Source organism: Oryzias latipes, chromosome 19 (assembly GCF_002234675.1).
Source record: "Oryzias latipes chromosome 19, ASM223467v1".
NCBI classification, from domain to species: domain Eukaryota; kingdom Metazoa; phylum Chordata; class Actinopteri; order Beloniformes; family Adrianichthyidae; genus Oryzias; species Oryzias latipes.
The window spans coordinates 9,263,321-9,279,454 of NC_019877.2; the positions used below are offsets into that span (position 1 = coordinate 9,263,321).

Below are 16,134 nucleotides of genomic sequence, written 5' to 3' on the forward strand. Positions count from 1 at the left end.
TCAACGTTTCAGCCAATCATGTAAGAGCTGGGGCGGGGCTTGTACGTCACTGAAGTTTATAAATTCTTGCCCCTGCGTTCTGGCGGTAGTGAGAAGAAACGACGCGCAGGGATCAACCAGATCTGTCAGAGCATAAAAGCGGTAATGTCAATTTTTCAACTATTATTGAGTTTTTATCTTTAATGTATTCGCATTTGGTGGGTAAAAATCTATTAGGTTTTGGACTTAAGTGACGAACAAAAATTCGAAGCTTGCTGACAATTATAAAGAGCTTCGGTCTACTCTGCTAACTTATTAGCTACATTTCAAATTCTCACGAAACGGTTAAGTGTGTGTATCACATGTTAGGTATTGACTTGAGGATTTATTTCGTTTTTGTGTTTTTTTTTCTAAGTATATATTGCTCTAATAGTTTAACATATGGCATTTAAAACACTACCAACGGTGTTTTGTTTGGCTGGCGCCATTTTACAACCGTCCATGCTAGCTTTAAATGTGTTGGATGGCCAAAGAAACGTGTGTTTCCCAAGTAGCTTAATGGTGGCTGCCTGATATTGCATTTCCCCACAAATTAAATTCTTATCACTTACATTTTAACCATAACAATTTTATTTTCATAACTGCTTAACCGCCCCCAAAAGTTTATATCTAATTGAAGGTAAATAAGGTTGAAGAAACAATTTCTTTCATTTATTTTAAAATAAACAAACTTGTATTTGCTGAACTTGTCCTATGATTATGATGCTTTAACGAGCATTTGTTTTACATTTGATTTTTATTTGAGCCAGTTTTGTGTATACCTAATTTATTTACCGTTTTGTTCAGATTGAGAAATGGCTCGTACTAAACAAACCGCCCGTAAATCCACTGGAGGAAAGGCGCCTAGGAAGCAGCTGGCAACCAAAGCAGCCAGGAAAAGTGCGCCTTCTACCGGTGGAGTGAAGAAGCCCCACAGATACAGGTATAAACACAGTTAAATATAAATAGGGTTAAATATGTTGTGTATATTTTTTCTTCTGACACTGGGATGTATTTTTTCGTTTTTTTCCAGGCCTGGCACTGTGGCTTTGCGTGAGATCCGTCGGTATCAGAAGTCCACAGAGCTGCTCATCAGGAAGCTGCCCTTCCAGCGGCTTGTGAGAGAAATTGCTCAAGATTTCAAGACTGACCTGCGTTTTCAGAGTGCAGCAATCGGTGCTCTCCAGGTAAATTATGTTCTTTGACCCCACGCACGGGCGTGTTGACTAATTTTACTTGCAATCACCTGATATATTCCCCATCTCTCCTTGTAGGAGGCCAGTGAAGCATACCTGGTTGGTCTCTTTGAGGACACCAACCTCTGTGCCATCCATGCAAAAAGGGTTACCATCATGCCCAAAGACATTCAGCTGGCAAGGCGAATTAGAGGAGAGCGTGCATAAATGTAGTGGCAAAATTCTTTTTAATGTGGGCTGGGGGGGGGGGGGGGTTCGTGTTTTTTTTTTTTTTTTGGTACATGTAATTGTGTGCCCCAATTGTTCTTAGTTTTAGGCATGTTTTTGTACTTTAAACTTATCTTCACTTCAGAATAGTCCCATAATCTGCAACTTCTGAAAGTATTCCACTCAGGTCTTTCTTTTTTTAAATCCTGTGTGTGCATGCATGTCATAGGATTTTTGTGTGCTGTAAATAAAGTTTTTGCTACCTCAACTTGAATTTGTTTTATTTAACATACAGATGCATACAGACACATTAAATAAATTACAAATTCAACATAACATTAAAGCAAATTTTATCCTACAAAGCCAGCATCATTTTGCTAGCTAGTGGATGTATTTCTCGTGAGCTGTTGTATGAACAAAACATTTGATACAAGTTGTCATATTACATGAGTTCATTTATTTTGAGGTTCGTCTGGTTCTTCCGTTGAAACCAAACCAGGAAGCTGTTCATACAAATGCCTCTCCAGTTGTTTGTCAATGTCAGTCTCTCCTCTGAAGGCACACCACAACAAAAATGCAGCAACAAGGACGCTGATGGGGGCAACTTTCCACCATGGCCGCTCAAAATGACTCCCCATGGAGCGCTTGACCCTCCAGGTCTTGTGGCTGGCCTTGCTGGTGGAGAACTTTATGGGTTCATCAATCGGCTGCACATCCTCAGATCCTTGTGACTTGGATGATACTTTGGCGCTTACGGCAAGCAACCGTGCATTTCTCAAGGCACTGAAAGTAGAGAAAAATGAACACATTTGTTTAAATATGCAAGAGTATTGTTATTTGGGTGACTTCAGTACCATCTAAAGCACAAAATATCAACACTAAATATTGCTCAGGCATTTGTTGGTTAAGTCAGGTTGGTGTGAATACAAATACAGATGTACACAGCAAAAAGTCTCTTAAAATCACAGATTTACAAATCATGACAGATCTATTTTCTGCTGAGAAAGCTTTTTTTAAATAGGGTATTTAATTCTTATTCAAAAAGCCAGTAAAATCACAAATTCACAGATATACATATCTGAAAGGTACCACAAAGACGAGTCTCTAAAAGCCATCCTACATTATATACTTCAGACCCCTTTCTCACATGTATCTACAATTACAGTAACGTATTACGTTAGCACTAGATTTAAACGATTACCCTGTTAATAAACTACAGTAACAGTCAGGATCAGAGTCCACGCACAAATTTGTTAGTGACACTCACCACGTCCTTGTTAAAACGTTATTAGGAAATCCTGGATGGAGAGCTAATCGTGTCAAAGCACTGAATATTCTTGAAGTAGACATAGTTGACCACTGATCATCTTATAGAACACAGAAAATACAGGTCCTCTTCCACTGCCCGCTTAGGTCATGTAACACGCCGTTGTGCAACAACAAATGTCTTCCGGTGAAGGTTCCGTACCAGAACGTTCCCAGTACAGTAAGTACTGAGTAAATATAATTTCAACGTTTCAACCATTACATTTCTCAAAATAAAACTAACTCTCTGTTATTTGAAGCCTAAATTAATGCCACGAAGAACTAAATCCCATCCAAATATTTTATTAATATCAAAATACTGTGATTTTGTCCATCCAATCATCACTAATCAGTCATCGTTTCTGTCCAATCACGATTTACCAAAACTGTTTTACTTCCTGGTTTACAGCGCATGCTCCCATCGTTAGCACGTTGATGCTCCCCACTTTTCTACAACGACCTGCCTCAGTAAGGAAAAAAGTGTCATTGTTTGTTTATTTTTGCATTGTAGCAGCAGAATGAATAGTTAATAACAAGTATATCAATTGATAAATTAATCGATTTATTTAAAAACCACGTAATCGGTGTTTTATCAGGTTAAAACTTCCCTAAATGTTGGTTCAAATGTTGATTTGACATCAAGAATATTGAATAATATAAATAATGTCACAAACCGTTGGTTTAATTTTAATATCACCGTATTAGATTGTTTTCTTTCTGGGGGATATCTTTGAGTTTAATGTTTTATTTTTCTTCTTCTTGCAGGAGTTTCCATGGCGAAAAACAACAAGTCTGTGAAATTGGAACCCAAATCTCCTAAGAGGAAAAAGTCTAGTTTAAATGAAAGTCCAGTTTCTGTGGAAGACATTGTTGAGACAAAAGCAAAAAAGAAAAAGGTGAAGGCAGAAGCAAATATGCAAGCCCTTTTTAAAAAATATTCTATTAGCTATTACACCGTTTATTTACTTAGGATTCAGCAGTTTTACTTTGACTTTTTTTTGTTTGGTTGTTTTCTCAGGATTGTCAAGTAGAGTTCCCATCTGTAATTAAAGTAAAACATCAAAAAAACTTGGAAAAGACCAAAAAGCGCAAAAAAAAGGAAGGAGACAAAGAGCAGTCACAACCAAAGCAAACTGAGGTGAGAATATTCTGTTTTAATGGAGTTGACCGCATGTTTTGTCAACACTTTATCACCTGTCTTTGCTAATGTAACATAAACAGTATTTGGAGCAGATACACAATGTAGTCTTAGATTATTCATATAAAATATATACATGTATATACACCAGTTGGAATGTTAAAACAAGAAACATTTTGATTTTTACATTAGCAGAAATATTTGCATTTAGGATTTCTGTTGGACAAATTCATTTCAAAACAAAGCTTTTTGTGTGACACACAACGTCAGTAGGATGTACACCAGTTTGTGGAGAGACTCCAGAGTTTGAATTTGAGGACCGGCTCAGAGTGTCACATTCCTGAAGGCATGACTGTGCTGCCGGTGCACAAATGGGTTTTCTTAAAGCTGACTTCTGCAGTTTTGCCCACCCGCATCTTTTATGAAGGAAAAGCTCCAGCTTCTTTTGAAAAGTCTCACCAAGGAAGCCATAGATGAGCGGGTTTAGACAGCTGTTGGAGAACCCCGCCAGCCGGACAGCATGGGCGGTCAGTGGGAAGTCTTGCCAGAGCGTCCCGCCCTCTGCGTCTCCTCTCAGGAGGTGGACGCTTATGAAGATGTTCTCTGGAAGCCAGCAGATGAAGAACACCAGCACAGCCGCCGAGATCATTCTCAGGGCTTTCTGCCTGCGAGGTCTCTGCTGAAGGGTACGTTGTAATCTCTGGCTGCGTATGAGCGCTTGACCTATTCTCCAGTAGCACAAGCCCAGGACACAGAAAGGCAACAGGAATCCCATCATCACCTCCAACCACTGAATCTGTGTCACATTGGCGTAGCAGAAGTGCATTTCTCCTGCGTGCTGCACTTGAGCTACAGCAAACGGCAGCAGGGTGAGCAGAGATGAAGACACCCAGATGAGGCAGCAGCAGAGGCGTGTGTGTGACACACTGTGGCCGATGGATTTAGTCAACGCGACAAAGCGGTCAAAGCTCATCCAGGTCAGGAAGAAGACGCTGCTGTACATGTTAACCTGCTGGAAAAGGTTCATGAAGGTGCAGAGGCCAGCGTTGTTGTAATATTCCTTCCTGAGGTTACAGACCTCGATCAAAGAGTCTGCAACCAGAGTGAGGTCGGCCACAGCGAGGTTTACAAAGTAGAGATCCGGGCCTGTCAGGTGGCCGCTGGGGTCCAGATTGACTGCCAGGATGAGGATGTTCCCGATGAGGCCGATGGGGAACAGGGCTATGGTGTAGACGCTGGATAGGATGAGGCTGATGGTGTAAAGTTGTTGACTCTGTAATCCAAAGAAGGCCACATCAGAGTCATTAGGTAGCACAGTGAGGTTGCTCTCAGTGTGAAAGGAGTTCACATACATGGTTGTGTCTATATTACTCCTTTGTTCAGCTGGAAAACCATTAGACCACCTCCCCATCGCTCTTCTAGTAGTTTCCTAGGTGGATTTTGATGTCATTTATCTGCTCTTTGTAAACTGCAAGAAGCAGAGCAGAAATTCAACAATTTATAAGATTATTATTTTGAATTACATATTTTAAAAGTAAAGAAACTCAGAAATAGTAACTTTTTTTACACTTAATTTAATGAGGTTAGTATCAGATTCTATTTTGAATAAAATCCATAGAATGTGTAACGCAACATTTAAAAAAAAAGTTTTTGATTGAGATTTTTTAGGACTGCAAATATAATGAAAAGCCTTAAGCCTAAGAAAAAAAAGAAATCTACACAAAAAAACAAGTTAAGGTCAAATATTCTTTATATTATACGCGTTACTGTTGGTGAAATTGGTCAAACAAAAACTGGTTCAGACTTACGTTTGTGTCCTTGCCCTGCTCGCCGTCTTGATAGCCGTGTCCTGTTGTGGAGTACGCACTAAAGGATGTCTCAGATAAAGCGGAGGAGCGTCGCTGTGCCACCCACCACAACACACAATGCAGGTGTACACCTAACATTCAGTCCTGATAATTCCATCTATTCTCAGTTACGTTTCTGAGTTTTTTTTGTGCCATTTTGATCTGTTGCTAAGCATTTTAGTAATCCTCTCCGCTGGTTTTAAAGTTGAAGAAAGCTTGGATGGGACTGAGGTGTGCGCTCTCGTCATCCACTGATGTGTGCGGCGTGTGGCCCCATGATGTCAAAATATACGCCGTAAATATGGGAGGATGGCTTTTTAGCGTGAAAGTATATTTACACAAAACAACTGAAAACCAGTCAAGTATTTTTGAAACATTTTTTGGGGTTTTGATGAAGTTGCTGTGATGCATTAATGCTGTATTAAAAATTAAGTTTACGTTAAACGTCTTTCAAACGTTTCTGATTTTTACCCTGGCAGCTGTGTCTTATGCAACCCAACTCCTTCTCGTTTCTATTTTCTCTTCATTGGTTCTGTCCACCTTCCATGTTGTAAGGAAATAGTGGTGCTTAATGACCGTTCTTAGAACTGACATCCATTGTTTCTGGAAAAGACTTGGAAAGTTCTTCTGGATGTATTGTTTTGTTGTTTTTTTCACTTTGAGAAACATAAGAAAGAAACATTTAGGCACCAAAGTTGTAGGAAGAAAAAATACCTTTCTGTCTTTTATGTTACCCGTCTAACATAACCACAAAAATTATTACATTTATTGGCAAGAAAATGTTTTACAAAAGATTTTTCCCCCAAGAAAAACTAAAGAAGTGTAGGAGTTTTAAACCAGTTTGTCATCCAAAAAGCTATTTATTTGTAAAGGTTCTTTGTTAAAATAGGTTTTGACCTCAGATTTATGTTGTGCAGAGTGTGAGGAGCTGGGCTGGTTCATCATCATATAAAGGGGCTGGGACTGTACACAAACGGTACAGGAATCGAGCTGATGCTGCTTTTATGGTGCAGTTGATGGTAAAATCATGAACTTGAGGGGTTCTTCTGAGCAGATTTTATGTTTTAGTTCGACCAGATTTGAAAACAATGTCCCCCTTTCTCATTGCCAACCTGTAACTCTCCGTCAATATCCGTAGATATCTGCTCAGGGTTAGAGATTTTATTTTTTTAAATGAAACCATTTCAATGAAATCTTCTCAATCTAAAATAAGATACAGCTGCTTCAAATCAATGTTTTTCAGCCCAAAATGTCACAGCTCCTCTCCGATGGTGAGACTTTCTCTGCTTCTCTTAGTAGATCAGTCTGTACCTTTTCCCCTGTCTTCTGTTTATGTCATCCAGCCAGACGGCCATGATTAACTCTAGTCTAGTGATGATTGTTGTATAAACATGTGCACTGAAAGTGAACCAGTCTGAGTTTACCTGCAAAGGACTGTTATCAAATGTTTTCTTAATGTCTTTGACTCCTGATCAGACTTTTTGCCTCCCTTTCCTCTATTTTTTATTTGTTTTTATTTATTTTTTGTGACAGTGACGAAGGTCTAACATGGTTTAACGTCGCTGTTGAACCCAGTCATTCATCAGCTGGAAATGGTCTTTACCCAAAAAGTTGCCCACAATTGACATTACTCACCTTTTCAGGGGTGTTGTTACTTTTTCTTCCTGGTTTGTCAGCTCCGCTTGAGTAAATGGTTGGTTTCAGGAGAAAAATTGTCAATAATGCTCTCAAGGTCGACCGCAGGAAACCTGTGATGTGATCCGCTTTGAGATTTGATAATTATGTGACTTAGATGAAACAGGAAGTGAGTGAGTCTCTTGGGAAACAGGCATTAAGTGGATTGTTTTAAACGCAGCAAAATCCAAAGTTAGTTGTACTATTCGCATAAAAAAACATTTACTCTTGTGTGTATGGGTTCTTTCAATGTAGCACATTACAAACCTAATACTGAGAAGTTTGGCCAATAGTTTTCCCAAAATCCTCAATTGTGTTAGATACATTCTCAAATGAATGTTAAATTAGCTACTCAAGTTTTGGAACGCTTAAAAAACCAAAAAACTAAATCTTAAAGTAGCCACATGTTTTGTTTGAAGCCAAGTAGTGGAAAAAAAGTGGGGAAGGTAAAGTCTAAACAAAAAGAGAAAAAGAAAATGCCAAAAATGGTGCTCACTTCATTTTCAATGTTATTTTGTCCATTTTATTTTGCAGAATGCACACAGGTGTGGCCATTAATATGAAATTAATTAAAATCATATTTTTCTTCTGGTTAATTTAACCTTTAATTTTTTAAAATGATTAGTAAAAAAAAAAGTTTTGACTTAAAAACGTAGAGATTCTTTTGAATTTTGTGGCATTATTGTGAGACAATTTCAAAGGATGATTTCTTTTTATTTTTTATTGAAGCTCTAAAGAAATTCAAGAATTGTGGAAATAATAATTTTCTGGATGAAATTTTGACGTTTTTTTTCCCCACGCTCTGCTGGATAAAGTCTATAAATGTAGCTCTCCTGAACTGGGGAAACATTATATTGGCTGATTCTGAATTTTTGCATTGGTGTCTAAGATCACAGAGCTGTCCAGCTGTCCTGATGGGACACAGGAGCCACAGGAGGACAAACTGGAAGGGGAACTCAGTCCTGAGGAGAGGCGAGTTCTGGAGAGAAAGGTTAAGAAGATTCTGAAGAAAGAGGAGAAGAAGAGGCTCAAAGCTGAAGGACACTCTGATGGAAAAACAGTAGCAGCTGGGCCAAGTGCGTCTCAGCAGGCGTTGGAATATGTTACATGGTAGGAACTTCTCCAACTGTTGTTTCAGTTCGTGTCTCACTGCTGTTCTTGGCTTTCAGCCTTTTTGGTACTTTGTGTGAATGATCCGTGTCCTCCATACTGCTTTTTTTGTCACAACAGTTGGGCTGAAAATCGATCAGTGTGGAAGTTCCAGAAGACCAGGCAGACGTGGTTATTGCAGCACATGTTTGACTCGGAAAAGGTAACTTCCACTCCACCTTTGATTGGTTTTAATCACCTTTAGAGGATTTCGAGTTTGCAATTTCCAATGGTTTATCCTTTAAATGGGTTGCTTTTAATGTCTAAAGCATATATTAGTGATAAGTAAACAACTATTAAGAACCCCCTCTGAAAAGTGTATGACATCGGGACTGACAGATTCAAAGATTGTGCGCCGTCACATGTGAATCATTGACTACAGCATGCTGCTTTTCTCAGATTCCAGATGAAAAATTCTCTTTGCTGCTACAGTACCTGGAGGGGCTTCGTGGGATGGCCCGGGACACCACAGTTGAGAAGGCCATGTCCATGGTGGAAGAATCTGGACGGGCACCAGAGGATGCAGTTGTCCAGCAGAGGGCGCACAGAGCCAGAGAAATCATTCAGATGCTCTCTTGATCCTTAAGCAGTGATGGGACTGATCAGAAACAAGCTGCTTTTAAAAAACAAATAAAATAAAATGGACCGAATAACAGTATATGTACCGAAACCATTTGTTTCAATACAGAATTAATACATGATCTTTTTACTAATGGGTGGTAATATATTTACCCCATTTTCCTCTTTTTTGGGGTGGTAATAAAATACAAGTTTGCCCATTTTCTCTACTTCTTCTGAACATTTTCAACCCATGTGTTTGCTTTTGCTAGAAGGCACACAATATTTAAGAGGCATGTGAAAAGTTCATGTTGAAGCAGAAACCTGTGAAGTTATGTCTGAGGAATGTTTGCAGACATGTTGGTGCATGTCGATGTTCATCAATGGAGCCACTTGGCTGCCTTTTTTGTTTCTTTCTTACACTCATCAATAGAAAAGCTTTGCATTTTTTTCTCCTAACCTAAAACAATGAAACTCATAGCAGTGTTTTTTGCATTTATGCTTATATGCTCCCTTTTGGAGCCCACCCTAATTAAACTGTGCGGTATTTTCTGCTAATTTAAAGTAAGACGAGCTACTAATGTTTGGCTTTGAACTCATAAAAGCTTGGCCTGTCAAGTGTGTGGCAATTCAGTCCGTTTAAGGGGATTGCAAACTTGTTTTTCAATGTCTTGCAATGTTTTTTGTTGTTTTGTTATCCTTTTTATTTCAAGAAGTAAAGACGCTTCAAAACATTACATTTAATTTTACCGTCAACATTTATTTGTATTTTTTCTCCTGGTGATGATTTCAGTTGGGAAAAAACATGGAAAAGGTTATCCTTTCAAACATGTTGAAGAAAACAAATGGGTGGATTAGTGAGTAGCATACAAATATTCATGCAAACCTTTCATCACATGCATTAACGTGTTGTCTTGAGGACAGTGCAACGGTGCTTTTATTTTTTCATACAGTGAACTAAAAGGGATTTCCCAACAAGAAACGACTGCAGCTCATATCTCTGGTAACAACATAAAAAGAATGCTCACATGATGAATTCACAACTGAAAAGCCTCTAGCAGTTTTTTTTGTAATTCACATTTTTACAGAATTAGGAAAAGTTATGACCTTTAAACCATTTTTATTTCTCATAATGCGTAGTTCGAAACCAGAGTAGTCCGTCACCACAATTGATCAAAACTATAGATAAGCTTTGCAAAAAGAAATAAAAAGTTTAAATAGAGTTGACAGTTAATAAAAATCACTGTTTCAGTGCATGTCAATGAGGCCAGTGTCTCCTCTCAGGTGTTCGCTCCTAACGGTCACAGTTGTGTCTTTGTCTTCCTCTGTCATACACAGAAAACAGTGTTTAGCATGTCACACGTTATAAACATGTTATTTGTAGAATCGTTTGCACAGCAAAAGTTAGCTCTCTTACCTTGCTGAGAATCAAAGGGAATGTTATGCTGAGTGAGGAGAGCACGCAACCTCTCCAGCTCTTCACTCTGTTTTTCATAGTCCTGTTGAAGTTCATACATAACCAATACAAATCAATACTGTTATAATTCCACGAGCTACTATTGGACATCTACCTACCTCCTTACACTTCTGTAAAGAGTTGGGACTTTCTGGATCGGCTTTAGCCTTTGGCAGACTGGCTTTCACTTCATGGCTCTTCAGAAGTCCGGCCTCCTCAAAAATGTCTTTCAAAAGACCTTTGTACCCCTGTGACAAAAAAAACAAAAAGATAAAAAAAAGAAGAAACAAAGGAAAAAATAATCTAAAACTGTTTAACAAGGTGTCTTAAATTCCAAATTAATGACAAGGTCTCAAAATACAGTAGTTCAAAGCATGATACTTAAAGATTTCATTAGTGTGGCCTGTGCCGTTGCTAAAAATCCCTCTTACCTGCTCTGTAACCAGACCCTCATAGAGAACCTGCTCAGCTTCATCCCATTCCTTTTGCAGCTTCTCGCTCAAGGTTGGGTACACTTGCAGAAAAAACAAAAATCCATGCAATTAATCATTAAATACCATTACAGATATTACCCAGCAGCATTCTTACCTAGAAGAGAGTGTGGATGGCAAACAAGTGGTGTCTCAAAGGTTATTGAGTACAGACAGGTGCTGGGTTCTGACACCTGAGAAAGCTTACTGCTTGAGCCACAAACCAAAATCACCTGCAGAACCACAACAACACAAGTTTGCAATAGAATAACAAATGTGAGTCTTTCCTGTTTGATCTTAAATTTTTTGATGTGTTTTTATGTGTTTCAGACATCTTGAGACGGTTTCCTCTGTGGGAGAGAGTTAAATCTGGATTATAAAATATAATATATAGGGAAAAAGAAGATAATGTTTATAGATGAAGGTTTTCTTTCATACAAATACATGAGTAGAGTCATATTGAGACTATTTAAACACCTTTGTTTCTCGGTTTCTGGTTCCACAAGTATCCCCATCTCTCATCCACATGCCAGTGAAAGTGTTGTTTACTATTTCCCACTCATGCCAGATCCTACAAAGAACCAACATGGTTATAAAACAAGACCTTACAAGAGAGTCATAGCTTAATGTCTGTCAAACCCAAATATTCATTTATGATTTGATTTGATGGCTTCTTACCCTAATATCCCACTGTAGGCGTTCCATCTGAATGACTGTTCATGTTGAGTAATATTGTGGAATGGACAGAATTCATATTTATACCTAAACAAAAAAAGGAAAGAAGTCATTTCAAATAGATAATATAATTTAAACCAAATGTAGGCTATAAATTATGCTTTTTTGAAACACTTACATAGACTCTATAAGACTAAAACACCTCCCAGAGAGATGATGAAGATGTACAGGGCCTTTGGGAGGACAACAGTATAACATCCATTGATAATCCAATCAACAAAACATTTTTAAGTCTGCATCATAGTTAAAGGGATGAATAACAACAAACCAGATACTGGCGATGGATCCACTTTGGGTTGTAGTCTGCTTCCTTGAGACAAAAAAGGATTGTTCAACCTAAAACACAGAAAATGTCAACAGCATGATCAGTACGAGCCAACATATAGTGGTAAATATATTTAGTTTACGAACCCGAATGTGTTTGGCTCTTCGACAATCTTCATTTTACCCGCATATGTGTGGCTGACTGAATGGACACAAACCTGAGATTAGCTTCAGGCAGTACAAACAACTGATCATCACAGCTTGGAGGAGTCTGGTAAACAATTGAAAGCCATTTTATAAATGCACTTACTGTATAGACACAAAAAGACTAATTTGAATAAAGGATAAACGTCGTGATGTAAAGTAAACATTGTAAATAGTGAAGCTATCTGTTTTCACGTATTTCCTTGACAAACCTTTGCATCATGTGACATTCCACGTGACCTGACCAACTCATGAGCATGCGCGTTTTGGCAGATAAAGAGTACGCCATGCCCAATGTTATGTTAGCATAAATGCTAACTCAATACGGTGTTCATCTGTCTTACACAGTAGTGAATAACGACTGCAAGTCCTTCATAGCGGCGTCGTAATTATATATGTAGGAATATAATCTGTATTAATTTTTGATTTCAGGTTCTATTTTAAGTTTAGTGTCCGTTGACTGCTAACTAGTATGTCCGAATGCTGGTTAATTTTCAGTGCAGTTGTGACAAGAAGATTAACTTTTGATACAGTGGATTTATTTATTTACATAAAGTTGTTTTAACATGGGACGAAAGAACCATGGCAAATTTCAGCGCGGTGAAAACAAGGGGAAAGACAAACGTCATAAAATGAAGGGGAAAACTTTAGAAAGTTTTACAGAAGAAGTGCACACTGCTTTCCAAGGTAAAACATGTAACGATTTTTTGGTTGTTTACTGATGTGTCTAGTCAATATTTTACTCACAATACCTACATTTAGATTCTTAAATAGTGTTACTTACACTGTAAGTACGTAATATATATTTTAGTTAACCATGTTTTGATGAATTATATACAAATTCAGTATAAATTATACTTTTGTAAAAGTAATCCCTATACTAATTTGAAATTAAGAATTTGAATTCTTTTAAAAATGTAATTGAATCATGATTAATAGCCCTTCAATTATTGTTGTCTTGTTTTGCCCTCTATATGAATAAAGGGGGTTATTTTCTCTGTCATAAGGTGTGCTTTTGTCATGTTCTACTTAACAGCAAGTCTTCACCCAGAAGAAGGAGCAGAGGCTCCACAGGTGAAGCTGCCTTGTCCACTTGCCATGTGGGACTTGGGTCACTGCGATCCGAAACGTTGCACTGGCAGAAAGTTGGTTCGGAAAGGCTTTGTTCAGAATCTGCGTCTCAACCAAAGATTTAATGGACTTATACTGAGTCCAATGGGTGTAAAGTATGTGACGCCAGCTGACAGGTTAGCGGACTTCCTCCTCTGTTCTGGATTTATCAGAATCTCTTCAAAATAATACATGTTTTTGGGTGAAATATTCTATGTGGTTCTTTTCTGCAGAGAAATTGTCGCTCACAGTGGACTTGCAGTGATTGATTGTTCGTGGGCCAAACTAGAAGAGACACCATTCAATAAGATGATTGGAAGTCATCCTAGATTACTTCCCTATCTTGTAGCAGCAAACCCTGTCAACTATGGAAAGCCCTGCAAGTTATCCTGTGTGGAGGCTTTTGCAGCCACATTCTGCATTGTTGGTAAGAATTGAGCTTTGATTACTTAGAAATCAATTCCTGAATTGCCTTACAAACTTTTTTTTAAATATTTGATTGCATTTGTACTATTTCAGGCTTCAAAGAATTGGCAATGCTTCTGTTAAAGAAATTCAAGTGGGGGAACGGCTTCCTGCAGCTGAATAAAGTTCTTCTTGATCGCTATGCGGAGTGTCAGTCTGAGGAAGAGCTGCTCTGTGTAGAGAAAGAGTTCCTCATGTCTAAACCAGAAGAGGAAGAGTTTGGTAAATATTTGGGGTAGGGCTGCACGATATGAGGAAAACTTGCGATATGCGATATTAGTGATCAATATTGCGATAACGATAAATTTGCGGTAAATAAACAAATAGAAAACAAAACAAAAACATCATTCCCATTTCATTGCAACAGTTTAAAAATTATACTCCAAATGACCCTCATCGACATGGGGGACAAACGTCAGGGTGGCTAACCCTGGTCCTCAAGAGCCCCAACCCTGTCTGTTTTCCAATTCTCCCTAGACTGCTCGATAATGATAACCAAAATCAGGTGTGTTCAGTCAATCAGGATGTGAAATCACTTGAGTCAGCCAATCAACAGCAAGCTGGTTAAGGAGAGCTGGAAAACAGGCAGGGTTGAGGCTCTTCAGGACCAGGGTTAACATAATAGGCCTCTATCTGATTGGTCAACAATGGGAAGGCGTCCATCTGATTGGTCAAAGCATAAAGGGATTTATTTGATTCGTTAAATGCTTCAAGCTGCTAGAAGATTGTTTTAACACATTTTGGGTTTGCGATTTATTGCGATATTCGCCGTCTTTTGCGATATGCATATTGCAGAGCTGGATATTGCGATAACGATAAATTTGCGGTATATTGTGCAGGCCTAATTTGGGGAAATAATCAGGATTTTTGTCAAGTTTAACATTACAATGTGTCTGTTTAGTTTTTGGGTGAATCTGGTTCCACCTATTTTTGCATCCAACACTTTGATAAATTACGTTTCTCTTTCGTCCTAAAGTTTATTCAGCAGTAAAGTTGCTGGATCAAAACTAACTGACATTTGGGAAAGATAAAAGAGCTAAAAAAAAGTAGAGCACTACCATTGGTGTATGAATGTGTGTTTGAATAAGACTGACTGCAAAGCAATTTAAAAGTCTTTAAACCATTAAAGATTTACCACCGCTATAGTATTTTTGTGTTAGGGTAACAAATTGCAGTCTTTCATTGTTTTGTTTTCATTAATATTCAGAAAACAATTAAAAGTTCAAGTCTTGATCTCTGTAATATTTAAAAAAAATATATCTAATGAAATGTGTTAATCTTTCTTGTTTGCAGATCCATTTGATGTTAATTCTGGGGTTGAATGTATGAATCTCAATCGACGTCAATGGTAAACACCTACTTTTGTTGATAAAAGGAAAGGCTTGTTTGAATTTGGGTATCTGGCTGATGTGGAAAACAACCCTGGTCCTCATGATCTACATCCCTGGCTGTTTTCCCGGCACTCTCCCTATAGCTGCTGATCAGGTGTGTTCAGTCAATCGGAATAAAGTCAGAAACCAGTGCAGAGAGAGCTGGAAAACAGGGAGAGTGGTAGGTCTCGAAGACCAGAGTTGGGCAGCCCACGCTAAGAAAAGTTATAGTTACTGTTGTTGGGCACTGGGTCCAACAGTAAAGATGGATCAGAAGTGATTAAAAATAATTTCTGTGTTAAGTGCTCCTGAGGATGATGAATCGGGTGAGGACAGCGACATGTCGGAAGATGAAGATGAAAACGAAGATGGCGATGAAGATTCAAAAACATCCTGTAATCAACAAGAAGAGGACTGAATAAAAATATATTTAAAAATGTTTCTTTTGAGTCACCCTAACTATTTGGTAAACATTTTCTACAGTTCAAATAATTTTCAGAAATAGAATTTACAGTATCACAGAGAATCAATTTACGAACTATTTTAACTACATTCTAGGATATTTATTTTTCTTTTATAAACTGTGGTATCTAACGCAAAGGAAATGTAATGAATTTTGCAAAACAGATAAGATTGTAAATGAATGTTTCTGCAGAATGAAAATTTTCAAAAAAGTGGGTAATGTCGGTTCTTTGCTGGGAATATAAGGTAGTGAAGATAGTTTGCCTGTATACCTTCAAATTTAAAAATAAATGTAAAACATCAAGATCCAGAAAAACATTTCTTTGGACTCATCTTTAAGATTAAACAAAGTAAATGGAGTTAGGGTGAATTAAATCTTATTTAAGTTTTACAAACCTTACTTTTTTTTAAATATATGGTAAAAAATTGTAATCAACTTTATATTTTTAGGCACTTGTATATTGAAAGTTATTAAATGTCGAAAAACATAACTGGCATTATTATGT

General features: G+C 37.9%; 5 protein-coding genes and 1 long non-coding RNA gene across 9 annotated transcripts; 3 read left to right on the forward strand and 3 right to left on the reverse strand.

The window, feature by feature from the left end:
• The first annotated feature begins 26 nt into the window (after nt 1-26).
• LOC101163693 (histone H3.3) lies at nt 27-1,687 on the forward strand. The gene is made up of 4 exons (XM_004080350.4): nt 27-141; nt 826-961; nt 1,052-1,205; nt 1,293-1,687. The coding sequence occupies exons 2-4, from the start codon at nt 834-836 to the stop codon at nt 1,419-1,421; spliced, it is 411 nt and encodes a 136-aa protein (XP_004080398.1). The 5' UTR covers nt 27-141; nt 826-833; the 3' UTR covers nt 1,422-1,687.
• Nucleotides 1,456-2,892, reverse strand: LOC101163932. Its single transcript, XR_910670.3, has 2 exons — nt 2,689-2,892; nt 1,456-2,204 (listed from the first exon to the last, which is right to left on the reverse strand). It is a non-coding gene; the product is annotated as an uncharacterized LOC101163932 (long non-coding RNA).
• A 204-nt stretch (nt 2,893-3,096) lies between these two features.
• On the forward strand, nt 3,097-9,311 carry c19h7orf50 (chromosome 19 C7orf50 homolog). Of its 2 annotated transcripts, none has more exons than XM_004080352.3 (6): nt 3,097-3,194; nt 3,492-3,622; nt 3,745-3,864; nt 8,275-8,495; nt 8,616-8,697; nt 8,934-9,311. In XM_004080352.3, exons 2-6 carry the CDS (start codon nt 3,500-3,502, stop codon nt 9,111-9,113), a joined length of 726 nt encoding a protein of 241 aa, XP_004080400.1. In that variant the 5' UTR covers nt 3,097-3,194; nt 3,492-3,499; the 3' UTR covers nt 9,114-9,311. The 2 variants fall into 2 exon arrangements, with proteins under 2 accessions (XP_004080400.1, XP_011486456.1); XM_011488154.3 differs by having other exon boundaries at nt 8,967-9,311.
• Nucleotides 3,861-6,756, reverse strand: LOC105356557 (G-protein coupled estrogen receptor 1-like). The gene has a single exon (XM_023949143.1). It carries the CDS (start codon nt 5,273-5,275, stop codon nt 4,094-4,096), a length of 1,182 nt encoding a protein of 393 aa, XP_023804911.1. The 5' UTR covers nt 5,276-6,756; the 3' UTR covers nt 3,861-4,093.
• A 520-nt stretch (nt 9,312-9,831) lies between the features above and the next one.
• gnptg (N-acetylglucosamine-1-phosphate transferase gamma subunit) lies at nt 9,832-12,462 on the reverse strand. 2 transcript variants are annotated; one of them, XM_011488156.3, is made up of 11 exons: nt 12,434-12,462; nt 12,165-12,219; nt 12,022-12,089; nt 11,872-11,926; nt 11,697-11,780; nt 11,496-11,589; nt 11,137-11,251; nt 10,980-11,062; nt 10,668-10,796; nt 10,510-10,591; nt 9,832-10,417 (listed from the first exon to the last, which is right to left on the reverse strand). In XM_011488156.3, the coding sequence occupies exons 2-11, from the start codon at nt 12,194-12,196 to the stop codon at nt 10,341-10,343; spliced, it is 819 nt and encodes a 272-aa protein (XP_011486458.1). In that variant the 5' UTR covers nt 12,197-12,219; nt 12,434-12,462; the 3' UTR covers nt 9,832-10,340. The 2 variants fall into 2 exon arrangements, with proteins under 2 accessions (XP_011486458.1, XP_004080401.2); XM_004080353.3 differs by having other exon boundaries at nt 12,328-12,458.
• A 63-nt stretch (nt 12,463-12,525) lies between these two features.
• On the forward strand, nt 12,526-15,607 carry tsr3 (TSR3, acp transferase ribosome maturation factor). Of its 2 annotated transcripts, XM_004080531.4 has the most exons (6): nt 12,526-12,908; nt 13,258-13,468; nt 13,565-13,758; nt 13,851-14,018; nt 15,090-15,144; nt 15,470-15,607. In XM_004080531.4, exons 1-6 carry the CDS (start codon nt 12,788-12,790, stop codon nt 15,582-15,584), a joined length of 864 nt encoding a protein of 287 aa, XP_004080579.1. In that variant the 5' UTR covers nt 12,526-12,787; the 3' UTR covers nt 15,585-15,607. The 2 variants fall into 2 exon arrangements, with proteins under 2 accessions (XP_004080579.1, XP_020567946.1); XM_020712287.2 differs by lacking the exon at nt 13,851-14,018.
• The last annotated feature ends 527 nt before the right edge of the window (nt 15,608-16,134 follow it).

Coding starts and splice junctions, on each gene's coding strand:
- LOC101163693 (XM_004080350.4), top strand. CDS start 834: ATGGCTCGTACTAAACAAACCGCCCGTAAATCCACTGGAGGAAAGGCG. Junction 962..1,051: donor AAGAAGCCCCACAGATACAG/GTATAAACACAG, acceptor GTTTTTTTCCAG/GCCTGGCACTGTGGCTTTGC. Junction 1,206..1,292: donor CAGCAATCGGTGCTCTCCAG/GTAAATTATGTT, acceptor CTCTCCTTGTAG/GAGGCCAGTGAAGCATACCT.
- c19h7orf50 (XM_004080352.3), top strand. CDS start 3,500: ATGGCGAAAAACAACAAGTCTGTGAAATTGGAACCCAAATCTCCTAAG. Junction 3,865..8,274: donor CACAACCAAAGCAAACTGAG/GTGAGAATATTC, acceptor TTGGTGTCTAAG/ATCACAGAGCTGTCCAGCTG. Junction 8,698..8,933: donor ACATGTTTGACTCGGAAAAG/GTAACTTCCACT, acceptor TGCTTTTCTCAG/ATTCCAGATGAAAAATTCTC.
- LOC105356557 (XM_023949143.1), bottom strand. CDS start 5,275: ATGGGGAGGTGGTCTAATGGTTTTCCAGCTGAACAAAGGAGTAATATA.
- gnptg (XM_004080353.3), bottom strand. CDS start 12,388: ATGTTTACTTTACATCACGACGTTTATCCTTTATTCAAATTAGTCTTT. Junction 11,781..11,871: donor TTTAGTCTTATAGAGTCTAT/GTAAGTGTTTCA, acceptor TTTTTTGTTTAG/GTATAAATATGAATTCTGTC. Junction 11,252..11,495: donor CCAGAAACCGAGAAACAAAG/GTGTTTAAATAG, acceptor GTGGTTCTGCAG/GTGATTTTGGTTTGTGGCTC.
- tsr3 (XM_004080531.4), top strand. CDS start 12,788: ATGGGACGAAAGAACCATGGCAAATTTCAGCGCGGTGAAAACAAGGGG. Junction 13,759..13,850: donor AGCCACATTCTGCATTGTTG/GTAAGAATTGAG, acceptor GTACTATTTCAG/GCTTCAAAGAATTGGCAATG. Junction 15,145..15,469: donor AATCTCAATCGACGTCAATG/GTAAACACCTAC, acceptor TTCTGTGTTAAG/TGCTCCTGAGGATGATGAAT.